Source organism: Phocoena phocoena, chromosome 13 (genome assembly GCF_963924675.1).
Source record: "Phocoena phocoena chromosome 13, mPhoPho1.1, whole genome shotgun sequence".
NCBI classification, from domain to species: Eukaryota; Metazoa; Chordata; class Mammalia; order Artiodactyla; family Phocoenidae; genus Phocoena; species Phocoena phocoena.
Window position 1 is genome coordinate 82751409 of NC_089231.1, and position 16872 is coordinate 82768280.

A 16872-nucleotide genomic window follows, 5' to 3' on the forward strand; every position below is an offset into this window, starting at 1 on the left:
TGGACAGGACTGCCACTTTCCCATGAGAAATGGCCCCTGCTCCGTTCCACGCCTTGTAACACACATTCCTCCTGGGAGGTAGGCAGTCCAGTCCTGTCCACCCAAAATCCATCAGTTACCAGGGGAAATGGAGCTGTGGCTTTTCCACTGAAGTAGCTGGTTGGGGGAGGAGACCCTATCTCTGCTTCCTGCCCATCACAGGCTTGGAACCTTAAACCAGGAGTCCAGGGACATGGAAGCTTTGCACACTGGCCCTCTCTCCCTAATTAATCATCACCGTTAATTCAAAGTCTCTCCCTTAGTGTGATCAGCAGGTCAAGATCTGATGGGGTTAGGGTCCTTCCCCCAGGTGGGCTATAGTTATGTGACCTTTCCTGGGGGTGTCTGTCTCTGCAGATTTGCCTACAAGGATGAGTATGAGAAGTTCAAGCTCTACCTGACCATCATCCTGCTCCTGGGTGCTGTGGCATGTCGATTTGTCCTTCACTACAGGTGATGGGGTGTGGTGGTGTGTGTGTGTGGACATACAGGGGTGAGGAGAGGGCCATGAGAGAGGGATCCAAGGTCTCTCTTGCATCTACAGCATTTGGTGTGATAAGGTGTAGGGTAAAGAAGGACCATTTCTTTTTTTTCTTTCATTTTTTAAAAATTTAAATATATTTATTTTTGGCTGCGTTGGGTCTTCGTTGCTGCACGCGGGCTTTCTTTAGTTGCGGCGAGTGGGGGCTGCTCTTTGTTGCGGTGCGCGGGCTTCTCATTGCGGTGGCTTCTCTTGTTGTGGCGCATGGGCTCTAGGCGCACAGGCTCAGTAGTTGTGGCACACGGGCTGTAGAGCGCAGGCTCGGTAGTTGTGGCGCACGGGTTTAGTTGCTCCGCGGCATGTGGGATCTTCTAGGACCAGGGCTCGAACCCGTGTCCCCTGCATTGGCAGGCGGATTCTTAACCACTGTGCCACCAGGGAAGCCCAGGAAGGACCATTTCTTATGGGAAATAGCCTACATCTGCCCAACAAGTATCTACTAAACGGCTGCTGAAGCGACCTTTTAACGTAGTAGTTGAGAAAGAGCCCAAGTGGTCCACCCATACAATGTAATACTATTTGGCCACAAAAAGGAATGAAGTACCGACACATGCTATAACATGGATGAATCTTGAATACATGATGCTGAGTGAAAGAAGCCAGAGGCGAAAGGTCACTTAATATATGAACCCATTCGTGTGAAATGTCCAGAACAGGCAGATATCATAGAGACAGAGAACAGATTAGTGGTTGTCAGGGGCTGGGGGGAGGGGAAACGAGGAGTGACTGCTCAGGGCGACATGGGTTTTTATTTTGGAGTGGTGAGAATGTTCTGGAATTAGATAGTGGTGATGGGTGCACAACTCTGTTAATATACTGAAAACCACTGAGTCGTATACTTTAAAAGGGTGAATTTTATGGTATGTGAATTATATCTCAGTTACGAAGAGAAAGGCAGTGGGGGGTAGGGTGGGGAGAAAGAAAGGAAGGAAGGAAGGAAGGAAATGAAAAGGAAGGAAGAAAAGAAAGAAGGAAATAGATTGACCACAGACTGCCCATGTTTGAATCCTGGCTTTGAAACTTACTGGCTGTTGCCATGGGCAGCTTCCTCTGGATGCCTCAGTCTCCCCATCTGTAAAACGAGGGTGACACCAGGCCCTGCCTCCCTGGGTTGTCATGACAATTCAGTGTGTTAACACGGTGCGTGGCTCTGCCCAGTGCCTGGCACCCAGCATTGTGGTTGAGAGTGCCGGCTGCTCTGTTAGCGTAGGACGAGGCCAGTGAGCTGAGGCTGCGCTGCCCCAGGGGTTTCGTCCCTCTCTCTGGCCCTGGCTTTTCTCCCCAAGTGTGTCTTGGGCATTTGGCCCACGTGTCAAGGGTTTATTTCCTGACAGGCGCTTGGCTGGGAGTCCAGTTGCTGGTCTGCCCACTTGAGTGTCCAAACAAAGGCTCTTTCAGGCCCTGGGCCCGTGGCGGCCTGCTGCCTCAGGCCTGGCGCATTTCCCTGGAGGGCAAAGGCTGCTCACGCCAGTAATGCCTGCTCACATGCCCCCTGGAAGGGGTAGAAGTTCTTGATGTGCAACCAGATTGCCTTGCCCTGGGGCCTCTAGGGCCCTCAAAGGACGAACCTGTGGTGTGTTGTCGAGATCTAAGGCTCACTGAGGGCCTGGCATTTCCATGTCTCCCATCCCTTTCTGTATTCATTTCCTGGGGCTGTCGTAACAAGGCACCACAAGCTGTGTGGCTTAGAACAATAGAAATATATTTTCTCACAGTTCTGGAGGCCAGAAGGCTGAAATCAAGGTTGAAATCACGGTTGACAGGGCCGTGCTCGCCCTGAAGGCTCTAGGGGAGGATCCTCCTTTGCCTCTCCCAGCTTCTGATGGTGACCGGCAGTCCTTGGCGTTCCCTTGGTTTAAGACTGACTCCAGCCTCTGCCTCCGTCGTCATGTGGCTATCTTCCCTGTGTCTCTCTCATGGTCTTATAATGAGGACACAGTCATTGGATTTAGGGCTCACCCTAACCCCGTATGACCTCGGGAATTTCCTGGGGGTCCAGTGGTTAAGACAACACGCTTTCACTGCTAAGGGCCCGGGTTCAATCTCTGGTCGGGGAACTAAGATCCTGCAAGCCATGCGGCATGGCCAAAAAAAAAAAAAAAGTAACCCAGTATGACCTCATCTTAACTAAATTACATTTACAAAGATCCTATTTCCCAATAAGGTCATATTCTGAGGTTCTGGGTGGATATAAATTTGCGGGGGGGACACTGTTTAGCCCACTATGCCTTCTGTGGGTTAAAAATAGGGCAGGTGAGGGGGCCTGGATGGGCAGCTCATCTCTGAACCTCAGTTTCCTCATCTGTAAAATGGGAAGTAGTACTGTCTTAGTTTGGGTTCCCCCAGAAGAAACCACCCCAACAAGACAAGTATTTGAGTGCCCATAGTTTATTTGGGAGGTGATCCTAGGAAACACTGGTAGGGGAATGGAAGTGAGACAAGGAAGGGTTATCCTCTGGGCACCTGGAGTTCAGTGCTGCTGGGGAACTGTGGGACAGCGAAGGATGTGTCTCAGTTATCCCACCCAAGGGGCGAGGGAGCAGGTGGTATTTATCCTCTGACTGCTGTCAGTCTAGGAAGGATTGACTCCCAGAGAGTGTTAATCCCCCTGCCCTCCTGATCTGCCTCTGGCACCGGCAGGGTGAGCTCTGGTGGCCTGAGAAAGCCCCTAGGTGCACCAGGAGTTGCACGTTCCAGCTGTTGGAAGCTATGCAGATGGGAATGGGTGGGGTACATGCACCTGCCATGAGAGCCAGCCCTGTGTGGTTGTTCAAGGGTCCAGAGAGATCGTCCACGTAAAATGCCTGCAACGTTGCAAGTTCCCAGTAGTTAGTGCTCGCCTAGTGTGTCAGGCTGAATAATGGTCCCCAAAGATGTGCGTGTTCCAGTCCTCAGAACCTGCGAACGCGTGACCTTACATGGCAGAAGATCTTTGCAGATGATTCAGTTAAGAATCTTGAGATGGGGAGATTATCCTGAATTATCCAGGCAACCCAGTGTAATCACAGGGGTCCTAATAAGTGGGAGGTAGCAGGGTCAGAGTCAGAGATGTGATGACAGAAGCAGAGGTCAGAGTGATGTGAGGCCATGAGACAGGGAATGCGGGCAGCCTCTGGAAGCTGGAAAAGGCAAGGAAGTGGATTCTCTCCTGGAACCTCCAGAAGGAACACGGCTCTGACCTGATGACCTATTTCAGACTCTGACTCCAGGACTGTAATAGAATAAATGTGTTCCTTTAAGCCACTAAGTATGTGCTCATTTGTTACAGCAGCAACAGGAAACTCAAACACTTTGGCAGGGCAGACTGAGACCAGCACCTCAAGCATGTCCCTAACGTGCCAGGGCCATAAAACTATTTTCACTCCTCTCTTTACTGATATAGGAAGGGACCAGTGGAAACTGTGCTGGTAACCACCGCTGGCTTCTGGGGCTGCCTCCTGTCTGGAGATATCTAAGTGACCCTCTGCAGTGGGGGGCCGTCTTCACTCCCCCGTTTCCTGTTCAAGTCAAGTAGGCCTTTGATTTCCTCAGAGTTAGACATATGAGACTCATTTCTTGGACTCTGGGCGCTCTGTGGTGCTTCCCAAATTATTATGACAGGGGACACCTGTGGCCCTTCCTAGGCTGCGGGCACTGTTCTAAATTCAGCTGATGCTCACAGCAGCTTACCCGGGAGGTGCTGTGACTCTCCCCACTTTACAGATGGGGAGGTGACGGCACGGGACAATCACTGACTTGTCCTTGGTTCCACAGCTGGGAAGAGGCAGAGTCTGGATTGGAACTCAGGCCCCGTGTCTCCAGAGTCTGTTCCTGACCCTCCCGAGACTACCTCTGCAGGCAGTGGTTCAGCGGGGCTGAGAGTCTGTCATCTGTGACCATGAAACAGGGTCACATAGCTTAAAAGACACCTTCCAATGTCTTTTTTAAAGATAGCATTTAGTATATCAAATTGATTATTTGGTCTAAGATTTAAACAGATATTTTAATATACACATTTATGCAATATGTAGCATTTGTGCTATAATTGTCTACAAAATAAAAAGCGGAGCATGGGACTTCCCTGGCGGTCCAGTGGTTAGGACTCCACACTTCCAATGCAGGGCATGCAGGTTCGATCCCTGGTCGGGGAATTAAGATCCCACATGCCTCACACGGCGTGGCCAAAAGATAACAAATAAGTAAATAATAAATAAAAAGTGGAACAATATAAGTGAGCATAATAGGTACAAGTATCCATTTCAACAGGTCAAATTTAGTTATTATCAACACTAATGAAAGCACATTTCTGTTATTTAACCTTCAAGGCCCTACTCAACTGTCATCTCTTCTTTGGGGACTTTACACATTTAAGTAATTAGGAGTCTCTCATCTTCATTCTCACAGACTCTCCCAGACGTCTCCCAACGTCTTTTATTATTGTTAAAGTTGTATCCTCCTATTTCTCTCCCAGGGCCTTTGTAGTTGGGGAAAAGGATCTCCCAGTTCAGGGATAGAATGGAGGAGATCGGGGGTGTTCTCCCTCCCCATGCAGTCATTTCTGTTCCCACGACAAATGGATCTGTGTGACACCAGGAGGTACAGAGCTGCTTCCTGTTGGGGTCAAAGATAGAGTCTTTATCGAGGGCCCGTCAGAGAGAGCCAGTGGCGGGGGAGCCCTCTGAGGGGCTGTCTGTTGCTGGCTCTGTCCCAGGATCCTTCACCCAGGAATGCTCATGGAGGGGGTCAACCTTCCCATTGTACAGATGGCAAAGTTGAGGCCAGTCAAGGTCATGCACAGCGTGTCTAAGGCTCACCCCTCTGACCAGGGCACAGCACGACTCTAGCTGCCATGTTCTGCCTGCCTTTAAGGCCTGTTTTGCCCACTGTAGAGGAGGCAGGGGGGGTTTTTTAATTAATTAATTTTATTTTTGGCTGTGTTGGGTCTTCATTGCTGCGCGCGGGCTTTCTCTAGTTGCGGCGAGCGGGGGCTACTCTTCGTTGCGGTGTGCAGGCTTCTCATTGCGGTCAGTGGCTTCTCATTGCGGAGCACGGGCTCTAGGCATGCGAGCTTCAGTAGTTGCAGCACGCGGGTTCAGTAGTTGTGGCGCACAGGCTTTGTTGCTCCGCAGCATGTGGGATCTTCCCGGACCAGGGCTCGAACCCGTGTCCCCTGCATTGGCAGGAGGATTCTTAACCACTGTACCACGAGGGAAGCCCAGGGAGTTCTTAAGTTCATCTTTTTGTATGTGCAGCAATGTTTACAGACGGTTTAAGGGGATGGAAGGAGTTTACACTGGAGTTAACACTGCAGATAGTTTAAAATTGCAAATTAGGTTTCCTGCTTAAAGTCCTTCTCTTGTCATCCCACCAGAAATTTCATATCAGACAGATGTCAAATTTAGAAGGGAAACAGGTTGTCGTGGGCTGAGCGGTCAAGGAAGGAGGGGAAACCTCAGCTAGAGCCTTAAGGGCGGGTAGGATTCATGTAGAAAGGTGAGCGGGGGGATGGGCATTCTAGGTGGAGAGAAGACACGCCGCCGCCTTCCCGGGGTCACTGGGGGTTTCTGGAGGCATGCCTCTGTGGGCGGTTCTCATCCTGGTTTGCTGTCCAGCTGTGGTGGCGGGGACAGCCGTCCCTGGTTCTCATGCCTGCCCCCGCCTCCCGGGCGCTGTTTCTCTATGCCAGGGTGACAGACGAAGTCTTTAACTTCCTGCTGGTATGGTATTACTGCACCCTGACGATTCGGGAGAGTATTCTCATCAGCAACGGCTCGAGGTAATTGGGGGCCCAGCTTTGTGGCGGGTATGGGGGAGCCAAAGGGAAATCTGTCATGGAGGTGAGGGCTGTCACCCTCACCTTGCGTTCCCTTCCTCCTTGTGGGGGTGGGGTATTCATGACCGTTCAGACCCAGGGAGGAGGAAAACGGTACCGGCTGCTGCACCTCATTGGCTGTGCTCAGTCTCTTGCTTACAAGAAACCCTAACGCAAGTGTACTTCTTAACACAGTAGGGAATTTATATTCTCATATCAAGGAATGGGTCCACTGGCACTGACTTCAGGTAAGGCTTAATCCAGGTGTTCAGACAATGTCCTCAGGACCCAGCGTCTCTCTGTCTCTCACCTATGCCTTCTACTGTGCTGTTTTTATTCTCAGATTCCAGGTAGGAGCCCCCAGCAGCTCCAGGCTCACATCTTTATTTCTAGCATTCCCAGCAAAATAGGGCACGTTCCTCTCTTCCAAGAGTCTCACTGGGTCCTACTGGCACTCACTGATCACGTGCCCATCTCTGAACCAATCGCTGTGGCCAGAGAATGCGCCGCTGTGATTGGCTGGTTTTGAGCCTTGTGCCCACCCCCAGGGCTGTCAATGAAAGCCTAGAAGCTGAGTGTCAGGAGAGGAATGGTTTCGCAGAGGAAAATCAGGGTACTGTCACCAGAAGGTTGAATGGATTCTGGTGAGAAAAGTGGATGGTCCTCTCACAGGGCAATGAGAGTCTCGGGACTGAGTTAAGATCCATGACTTGCCACTTGCAGAACCCATTTTCCATAGGTCGGATGCCTTTTGGGGGTGTCCATTTGAACCTCTGCACACCATTCTTGTCCCTGTTTTTCCTGAAACAAAAAGTAACAACCTCCCACCCCTCCCCACTTCCTCCTTCCTGGGGGCTGGTAAGGAACGGCCAGGAGCTGTGTGTTTAAGATTGGGGTGTTTGCCAAACCCCCAAATAATTTGCCACCATCTTACTTCTCTGCCCAGTGGTCTCTTATGGCATATCCCTGCCCTGCCGGGCCTTACCCTGAATGTAGAGCCAAGAGGTAAGGACCAGGGGAACAGCAGTTCTTAGGTATGCAGCCCTGTAGCATGTAGCCCTTTAGAAAAGATCAGTGTTTCTCAAACTGCATTCCTTCTTGTCCCATGCACACCATTTTTACCATGTCCAATATCACCTGGATGATAATTTTCTCACATTTTAAATCCATCCTTCCTTTTTTTTTCTACTTAAATAAACATTAATTTATTTTAAAAGGAAACTATTCCACCACCATACGTGGAAAAGCAGCATCAATTGCAGGAAAGAGGAAATAGTGTAAAATTAGATTTTCATTTTCATTGTCTAATTTATTGAAGTCAGTAATCTTCCTTCCTGAGGCCTGTTATTTCTCTTCAGCGTGTGTATGTGTGTAAAAAGGGAGATGAGCAGATCTCAAGAGGCATTAAAGGTGTCCTAGCATTTAACTGAGACTCTCTCCTTGACTTAATCAGGAGAATGGAAAGAACAGAAAACATGACTTCTCACCATGTGATTCAGTATCATCTAGTGTTACACTCAGGTACCATCTAAAACTTGGTGGTACATGCCCCATGCTTTGGGAAACACTGAAGTAGAAAATCTTACCAAATAAATAACATTTGTAGTTTTCCTTAATTTTAGTGAATAGTGTCTTACAGCTTTTGGGTGGGGTCGGAGGGGACTCAGAGTAGTACATAGTGGGGAAATGGGCCCAGGACAATGGGCCAGGCTTTCTTGTTACTAATTCTCTTTGTGCATCCCTGGGCTTGCTGTCGGCCTTGGAGTTTCCTCCTTCTGCTGGACTCATATTAAGAGTGTTCAGGGACATGCTACATCTCTAACAGTCACTAACACTTTAGTAAGAGTTATCCTGGTCACTTTTTTCTGTGGATGTGGCTGGGGGGGGTGGTCCCCGAGAGGAGGGAGCAGGACTGAGTGGAGGTGCCGGCAAGTGTGGGGCACACCCAGAAAACAGGGAGGAGGGCTGAAGGGGGAAAGTGGGGTTCCAAAGCCCCCTCACTTTCCTGACACTTTAATGGGGCCTTTTCTGGGGCCTCCCTAGGGCTTGTGCTCTGATGGGACAACAGATGTGTTGGTGGTGGGAGTGTGGAATGAGTGGGGTGGGCCCGTAAAGGTGTCTCGTTTTCTGGAATGACTGTGGGAGTTGTGGCCAATTTGTGGGGGAGGGAGGCATGGCAGGTGGATGGAATCTGGGTGATTAAAACTTGTGACTCATCCTCAACATCTGTTGGGTATTTAGCCTCCATCCTCCCCCAGCTCCTTCTCAGAGCTGATTCCTCTCCTGGGGGCGGGCAAGGGAGATGCCTGTGAGGTTTCCCCTCACACTTGGCACTTATTAGGGAATAGCTAAGAAACCCTTTCAAGAAAGCACAGTGAGGAAGAGGGAGTGGGTCCGGATTGGTATGAATACTACTTTTCTTATTTCTGAAGCGTCTCAGGGCTAGCTCTGGAGCTCACAGTCGATACCCAGTAAACACCCCAGGGTCTATGTAGAAAAGAATTGAACCCAAGCTCTGCAATGAGGGGAAGGTCATTGGGGCCATACCTGTGTTCGAAAGACAGCTGGAACTGAGCCATATGGGTTTCCTGGAGGCCTGCTGCCCAAGTTTTGGCCTGACGGGGCCTTTTTCGTCCTGTTCCCAGTTGCATCTGAGACCTGAATTAGGGGTGTATTGGGGGAAGAAGGCCTGGAGAGGTGGGGTGTGGGGAGGATGCCCCCCATCATGGGCTGGAGCCACCCTTGGTTTGTGTCTGATGCTTCCCATGTGAGATGTAGCTCATTAGCTCAATCAGCGTAATAAGCAAGTCAACCTCCCTTGCAAATTTTGCAAATGACAGAAAACCACCTGATAGGAGTAAACATGAGGGGTATTTATGGGAGCATCTGAATAGTTCAAGGAGGTCAGAAGGGCTCAAACAATGGAACAGCCCCCCTCCTTCTCCTTATTCTGTTATCTCCTTCACTGGCTCCCAGCAGCCCAGGCCAGCATTCTACCAGACCAGCAGTCCGAGAGGAAAGAGCATCTTTCCTCTACTGGCCTAGGGGTGATCTTGAGACAGACTTCCAATTGGCTAGGTGCAGGTCACATGCTCATCCCTGCCCCAATCACTGTGGCTGGAGGGATCCGGAGCCCTGATTGGCTGGCTCTGGGTGATGTGCCCAGTTATCTTAGCTCCACTGAGCCACCCAGACTGAGTGTGGGGGTGAGGTGATTCCCTGAAGGAACGATAAGGGGGAGAACCAGAATAGGGAGTGATTGACAGGCAGGCAAAACAGATGTCCTCTGCCCTAGTTCCGGGCCAGAATGAATAATGAATCAGGAATCACGCTGGCTTTTCTGGCAAGCCAACCCACCAATGCCTAGATCTGATGGGTTTTTATAAGGGCCTTTCCTAGGATACAGAGGTGTAGGGGTGGCAGGGGCAAGAGGGTGCCTCCGTGTAGAAGCCATTCCCCCAGCCGCCCAGGTTGACCCGAAGCTCAAAGCCAGCCAGGGGTTGAATAGTGACTGGTGCCCAGGTCTTATGCAAACATGGCTGACGTGCCCTGAAGGGAGCTCTCCGGGCACAATCCCCAGATACCAGGACATGCTGTCCCTACATGCTGGCCATGCAGTGTGCCACCCTTCCTGGGGCATCTACTGTCTGCTCATTTAAAAAGCCCACAAGCTCCTGCAGGCTTCGTTTCTGTGGCAGAACGGGCCCAGAGGGTGACTGCTAACGGGTGCAGCTTTCTGTCTGGGGTGATACAAAATGTCCTAAAACTGATGGTGGTCATGTTTGCACAACTCTCTGAATATACTGAAAACCACCAAGTTGTATACTTCAGATGGGTGAACTGTACAGTGTCTGAACGACATCACAGTAAAACTGTTACATAGACACACACATGTGAACGAAACCAGCCCAGAACCCTGGGGTGTGCAGATGGACGATGGGGCTGGTGAATGCACGCTGGGGAAGAGGCCATTTTTAGCCTCTCCCAATGCCGCTGAGCTGTGTTTATTGGTGGCATCTGTCAGCGCTGGGCTTTGGGCACAGTGAGCTGTGAAATTAAAAGCTGCTGCTCAGCCAAGCTTGTTGCCCAGAGCCTGTGTCTGCCTCCAGCCGTTCCTGTACAGAGAGAGGGCATTTCTCAAGGGACCTTTGCGGGGTAGGACAAAGGACAGTGGGGCTTGCCAGGCCTCCAGGGCTTGCAGAAACTTCTTGGTAGCTCTTCAAGCTGAAAGTCTAAGGATGGGGCCAGCTGTGTTTTCAGTCAGAAAATTAGAGCCAGGGGTCCTTGTAGACTCTTGACGGGCAAGACAGGGACACAGGGAAGGGGAGACTGGGAACAAACAAGTGGATGGATGTCTCATCCTGTCCCGTGAACTCCCGTGGCACCTGCATCAGTCTCCTGTCACCTCTGTGCTGGTGGCATCTAGACCAGCTGCACCTCCTGGACATCACTTTTTTCATTTCAACATTTCTTGAGTACCTACTGTTTACCTGACGCTGTTAGTGCTGGGAATAGAGAGCCACCTAAAACCTTGCTCCTCAGCACAACTCCTCAAGCATCCACAGGCCATTGCCTTAACCCCCAATTTATGGCCAGAACTTCTCTTTTTTTTTTTTTTTTGGCCACACCCTGCAGCATGTGGGATCTTAGTTCCTTGACTAGGGATCGAACCCACGCCCCCTGCATTGGAAGCACAGAGTCTTAACCACTGGACCGCCAGGGAGGTCCCTTTCATTTCTTTCTTTTTATTTTAATGGCCAGAACTGTTGAAGGGCTGCAAAGAGAAGACAGGGCTAAGATGCTGTTCCTGCTTTTATGATGTCTGTGTTCGAGTTGGAAGGTTTTAAGAGCAGTGAGATCCACTTATGAGAACAATGCAGATTAAAGCCTCCATGACACACCAATCGTCACATAATAAGACTGGGAGAAATTTTAAAACTGGGTATCCAGCATTGGTGAGGGTTTGGGGAGCTCGATAGGCTCTACTGGGGATGGGAGTGTAAATGGGGATAGCCATTTTGGAGGGTAATTTGAGAAGTAACCACGCACGTGCCCACCGACCCAGCCATCCTGCGTACTTCCTGGTAGCTGCCGTGGAGAAACAGCGTCATCGCACGGGGGGCTTCCACAGTGTGTCGTGGCATCATGGAGCATGATGGCAACATTTCAGGAACGGCAGAGCCACATCCTGAAATGTCGTGTCGCATCTAAGAAGTCAGTGACAGGTCCACAGATAGCTGCCTGGGAGTCGAGACAAGAAAGCAAGTTGCAGGATGATTTAGTTTCAAAGAAAAGTCTAATCCAGCAGCTCGTCCCCCAAACCAGCAGACCCTCAGGTGCCACCGTTTGGTGAGCAGGAGCGCCCTGGACCCCATCTCCCCACTTGGCTGCACTCCAGTTCTCTCCGAGAGAGTTCTGGAAAGGCAAAGGTTGAGTGCTACTCCCATGTGGGTGCCTCGGGGGGTCCCAATTCCTGGCATCCCAGGGCAGATTACTGCCACATCATGTTCTGATAACTGAGCTCCTGGAGAGGGGCCGGGGAGCCCAGCAGAGGCCTGAAACACACTCGGGGACTTCGAAGGCTAAGGGCTGCCTGTGACACTGCGGAGCGGGTGACAGGTAGGCTCCCTGTCCTGCTGTGGAGTGAGAGCCCTGAGCTGGGGGACCGCTGGGCTCTGACGGCACGGTTCCCGCAGCTTCTGGACTGACTGGGGCGAGGGCCTGCTGTAGACGGGGGAGCAGATGAGCCTAGGGCGTGGGGCTCCCAGAGAGAAGCTGCGTCGGGGATGGTGCGAGATGCAGTGTGTACAGCCCGTTGTCTTTCTGCATCTGTGTGGGGTAACATAGGTAGCTACAGCTCTGCATAAACGTGTGCGAGTGTTCTGTGTTTATTCAACACGCTTACTGAGCACCTGCTCTGATCCAGGTGTCACAGAGGAACAGACAAAATTCCTGCTCTTTTGAGCAGGGAACGGTGTTCAGGAAACAAATGAGAAGATAATAATTTGAGATAGCGCGAGCACCATGAAGAAAATGAAGCAGGGTAGTGTGTGACAGATCGGGGCTGTCTAGCTGTTTATTTATTTTTAACATCTTTATTGGAGTATAATTGCTTTACAATGGTGTGTTAGTTTCTGCTTTATAACAGAGTGAATCAGCCATACATATACATATTCCCCATATCCCCTCCCTCTTGCGTCTCCCTCCCACCCTCCCTATCCCACCCCTCTAGGTGGTCACAAACCACCTAGCTGATCTCCCTGTGCTATACGGCTGCTTCCCACTAGCTATCGATTTTACATTTGGTAGTGTATATATGTCAATGCTACTCTCTCACTTCTTCCCAGCTTAACCTTCCCCCTCCCCGTGTCCTCGAGTCCATTCTCTACGTCTGCGTCTTTATTCCTGTTCTGCCCCTGTCTAGCTGTTTTAGATAAGGTGGTCAGGGAAGGCCTCTTGGAGGAGGTGACAGTTGGTCCGAAATTTGAACTTGGACCAGGAGCCAGGCAGGCCAAGGTCTTGGAGCAGAGAGGACAACAAGTTCGAAGACTTTGTTAGTCTGCTTGGGCTGCCATGAAAAGATACTACAGACTAAGGGACTTGGAACAACAAAAATTTATTTTCTCACGACTCTGGAGGCTAGAAGTCAAGATCAAGGTGCCAGCAGGATTGGTTTCTCCTGAGGCTGCTCCTTGGCTTGCAGACGGCCACTGCGTCTTCACATGGCCTTTGCTCTGTGAGCAGGCACACCCCTGGTGTCTCTTCCTCTGCTTCTAAGGACACCAGCCCTGTTGGATTAGGGCCCCATCCTTATGACCTCATTTAACCTAATTACCTCTTTAAAGGCCCTGTCTCCAAATATACTCACATTTTAAGGTACTGGGGTTAGGACTTCAACGTGGGAATTTGCGGGGGGGACACAATTCAGCCCATAATAGGCCTCGAGGTAGCAATGGGCCTGGCAGATTCAAAGAAAAGGATGCTTGGAGCCTCTTAGGGTGGGGGGAGGGGGGAGGGGGAGGCGGGGCTTGGGGTCATGAGGAGGTTAGGGATGTGTTCTGAGGGTAGTGGGAAGCTGCTGGAGGCCCAAGTGCCTCTCTGGGTCTCTGTGTGATTCTGCATCTCTTTGGACAGAAAGAGAGGAGAAGTCCTGGCTTGGGTACGTTTCTTCCTCCAAGGAGCTGTCTCTGGGTCACAGGGCATCCCCAGCGCAGACACAGGCTGGGAAGCAGGGAGACACTTGCGTTTCTCTCCCGGCCTGAGCTCCTTTTCCTTCTCTTCTTTTAAGAATCAAAGGCTGGTGGGTGTCTCACCACTACGTGTCCACGTTCCTGTCTGGAGTGATGCTGACCTGGTGAGTGTCCCCCGCTGTGCCCCAGGGCCTCTGCTCACTCTCCCCAAGGAGCCAGTGAATTGAGCACTGGTGGTGGCTGAGGGGTCCAGATGCAGAGGCCTTATGGCCTGACATCTGGGCCATGACGTAAAGCGTGAGCTTACGACGGGGCTGCAGGGACACCCCAAGTCGGCTGGGGACTTCTCCGAGGAACATCCTGTCTGCCTCCTGGCCGGGGTGACAGCAAGCGAGTCTGGACAGAACAAGCACAGGGACAAGGCTGTGACTGATGGAGGGTTAGGGGGAATCGGTGGGAATTTAGGCTTCAAGATGCCTACCTACACTCCCCTGGTTGTAGAATGGATTAAAGCAGTGATGGAAATTACCTGGTCCAGCCCCAGGGACGTGGCAATAAAGAAGGTAGAATTGGGTTTTAAATCTTCTTTTCTCTTCTGGTTGGAACAGAGATGGGGTGGGGATGAACAAATGATTTCAGAGCAGGGGCTCATCTTTGCTTTTCCCCCACTTTTCTGCAGGCCTAACGGACTAATTTATCAGAAGTTTCGTGATCAGTTTTTAGCGTTCTCCATTTTTCAGAGTGAGTGTCTCTTGCTTGGATTCAGGGGAGGAGGCTTGGTGTGGCTTTCACCAATGGAGTCTGTTTTGTGAAGGGTGTGTCTTGTGTGGAAGGGAGGTGAGACTGGGGGAAGTCCCTGGTCGGCCAGGGACAGGGGAGGGTCCCAGAAATCCAGAAGGAGCCATCCACCCCCCATCAACTCCATCCTACCGCCCAGCCCCTGGCCTTAAGAGAGCAATGTCTGACCCACACCCACGCCCTGGATCTCCAGCCACTGCCTTTTTCTTCCCTGGATCAGAACTGGACCAATTGCACCCATCAGGAGCTGAGGGGTGTTGGGGCCACTAACTCTGTTTTCCTCAAAATGGAAATTTATGTTCTTTTTCTCATTTAAGAATAGCTCTGGATTTATATACAACGAGGGGTTACCTCTGAGAAGCAGAAATTGGGTGGTTGGGGGACAGGGAGAGAGTTTTACTCTCTTTACTGTTTGTTCCCCTTAAATTTGATGCCAAGTGCATATTACCTATTCAAAAAATACAATTTAATTTTTAAATAAAACCCTGCTTACAGGCAAATACAAACATAAGCCAAGAAGGAAAATTACATATAATTACATATAATTCCACCCTTAGGGTGTTAATCGATCTTTGTCCATTCAAACATTTTTATTCATAAATATACACACATATACTGCATGATGTATAGTCTACAAACATGGGATCCCTCTACACAGCTTTGTTTATAACCTAGTTTATATTCTATTAACAATTATCGTGGGTATTTTTCCACGTCAACACGGAATTCTGCCTCCTTAATTTTTAGTGACTACAAAGTACCCCATTGTATGGAACTGTCTCTTTCATGTCTTGGTGCTGGGAGCACACAGCTCCCAGCGTGGTGCCACCATTCCAGCAAGCATCTGATGAGTGCCAACTGCATGCCTAGGAAAGCTCCAGAAGTTTCTAGCCTAGTTGGGGCTTAGTTGCAGTCTCAGATAACCTGAGCTCTCTTTGAAGGAATAAAAGCAGGTTCAAAAAAAAAAGCAGGTTCAGACGTGTGTGTGTGTGTGTGTGTGTGTGTGTGTGTGTGTGTGTGTGTGTGTGTGTTTTGGGGGTGGGAGGAGGTTGTACCCTCTGGGCAATGGAGACCTGCCAGCCTGCAGTGGAGGTGTCGCTGGGTCTTCCAGTCCCTGAGCTGGGCGCTGTGCTCCCCCTGCAGGCTGTGTCCAGTTCCTGCAATATTATTACCAGAGGGGCTGCCTCTACCGGCTGCGGGCCCTAGGGGAGAGGAATCACCTGGACCTCACGGTGGGTGAGTAGCCTAGCCTGGGGGGTGGAGGGGCAAGCACCGGCCCTCCCTGCTCCCCCAGACCTCGCCCTGCACTCAGGTGCCAGTAAGACCTCGCCCTGCACTCAGGTGCCAGTAAGAACCTGACAAGACCTGCCACACGCAAAGCCAGTCAGCCGACCTCACCCCAGTTGCTTTTCTTTTTTTTCTTTGGTTTGACATATATACACTAACACAGTTGCTTTTCATAATTCGTCGTGGGATTCCATTTCAGCTGACAAGTGCGAGACCAGCTGTGGGCCAGGCCCTGGATGCTGGCCTCTAGCTTCTTTTTAAATGGATATTTTTTGTCTGTGTTTTATGATGTACATAATCTTAGTCTAGTGTTTTTACACTTATGCAATTTATGTGTGCTTAACTTTCACTCAGCAAGGTGGGTGCCCCATTAGGAAAAATCGGAGACTCCTCATCTAAACTTTCAGGGGAAAGTGTGGTTAGTAAAAATCTTCTATCTTTTAAGATGGTCATTTCCATCGAATTACTCTGCATAGTAGGCTCTATTTCATCAAGACTCTATTGAAGTGATGCATGCAAAAGCCAATTATAAAATGCAAAATCCCGTGCAAATTAAAGAAATTATTAGAAAGCTAGTGCCGGCACATCAGTGTTCTGTAAGAGTTGTCAGCCCACTTGGCTCATGGTGACTTGAGGCGTGAGGGCAGTCAGGCCTGGTGGCAGGTGTTCTGCATGTTTTTTCCTGGGTTACTTGCCTAGTGAGCGCTCACCCACCTGGAGGAGGTGAGGGCTGTGCCCCTCCCCCATCCGTGTGTTTGAACCTGGCTAATCTCAGAGTGACTGGCCTGCCTGGGCCACCTCACACGGGCCCTTCGCTCCCTCCTTCCTCCCCACAGAAGGATTTCAGTCCTGGATGTGGCGAGGCCTCACCTTCCTTCTGCCCTTCCTGTTCTGTGGCCACGTGAGTCCCCCTGGAGTTTGTGGGTATCCCCTACACTGGGCAGACCTCCCTGGAACAGAAGATCTTCAGGGCTCTCCCTCTCTCACCAGCCATCCCCGAGCTGGGCCCCACGGGGTCCTGGGGCTGGGACGGCCCCAGTGTCCAGGGATGCCAAAGGCAAGAGCCGGAATGGGCCCTCGGCACCAGCACGCCCAACCCCAGGTGGGGTGCCCCAGTTTCATTTTGGGGGGGCTGTCAGTGTCTCAAGGGCAGTGGACAGCAGAAGCTGGGGGGCTTGGTGCTCTCCCTGGGCTTTCCCACGTGGGTCTCCAGGGGACTCCGGTGG

General features: G+C 50.8%; 1 protein-coding gene across 1 annotated transcript in view; it reads left to right on the top strand.

The window, feature by feature from the left end:
* The window catches only part of TMEM120B (transmembrane protein 120B), a 44331-nt gene that overhangs the window by 26713 nt on the left and 746 nt on the right, over positions 1 to 16872 (top strand). Inside the window, exons 5-10 of the mRNA XM_065890082.1 lie at positions 397 to 492; positions 6246 to 6335; positions 13660 to 13725; positions 14241 to 14302; positions 15503 to 15595; positions 16483 to 16547. Of these exons, the coding sequence (XP_065746154.1) occupies positions 397 to 492; positions 6246 to 6335; positions 13660 to 13725; positions 14241 to 14302; positions 15503 to 15595; positions 16483 to 16547 (472 nt within the window). The remainder of the gene's footprint in view (positions 1 to 396; positions 493 to 6245; positions 6336 to 13659; positions 13726 to 14240; positions 14303 to 15502; positions 15596 to 16482; positions 16548 to 16872) is intronic.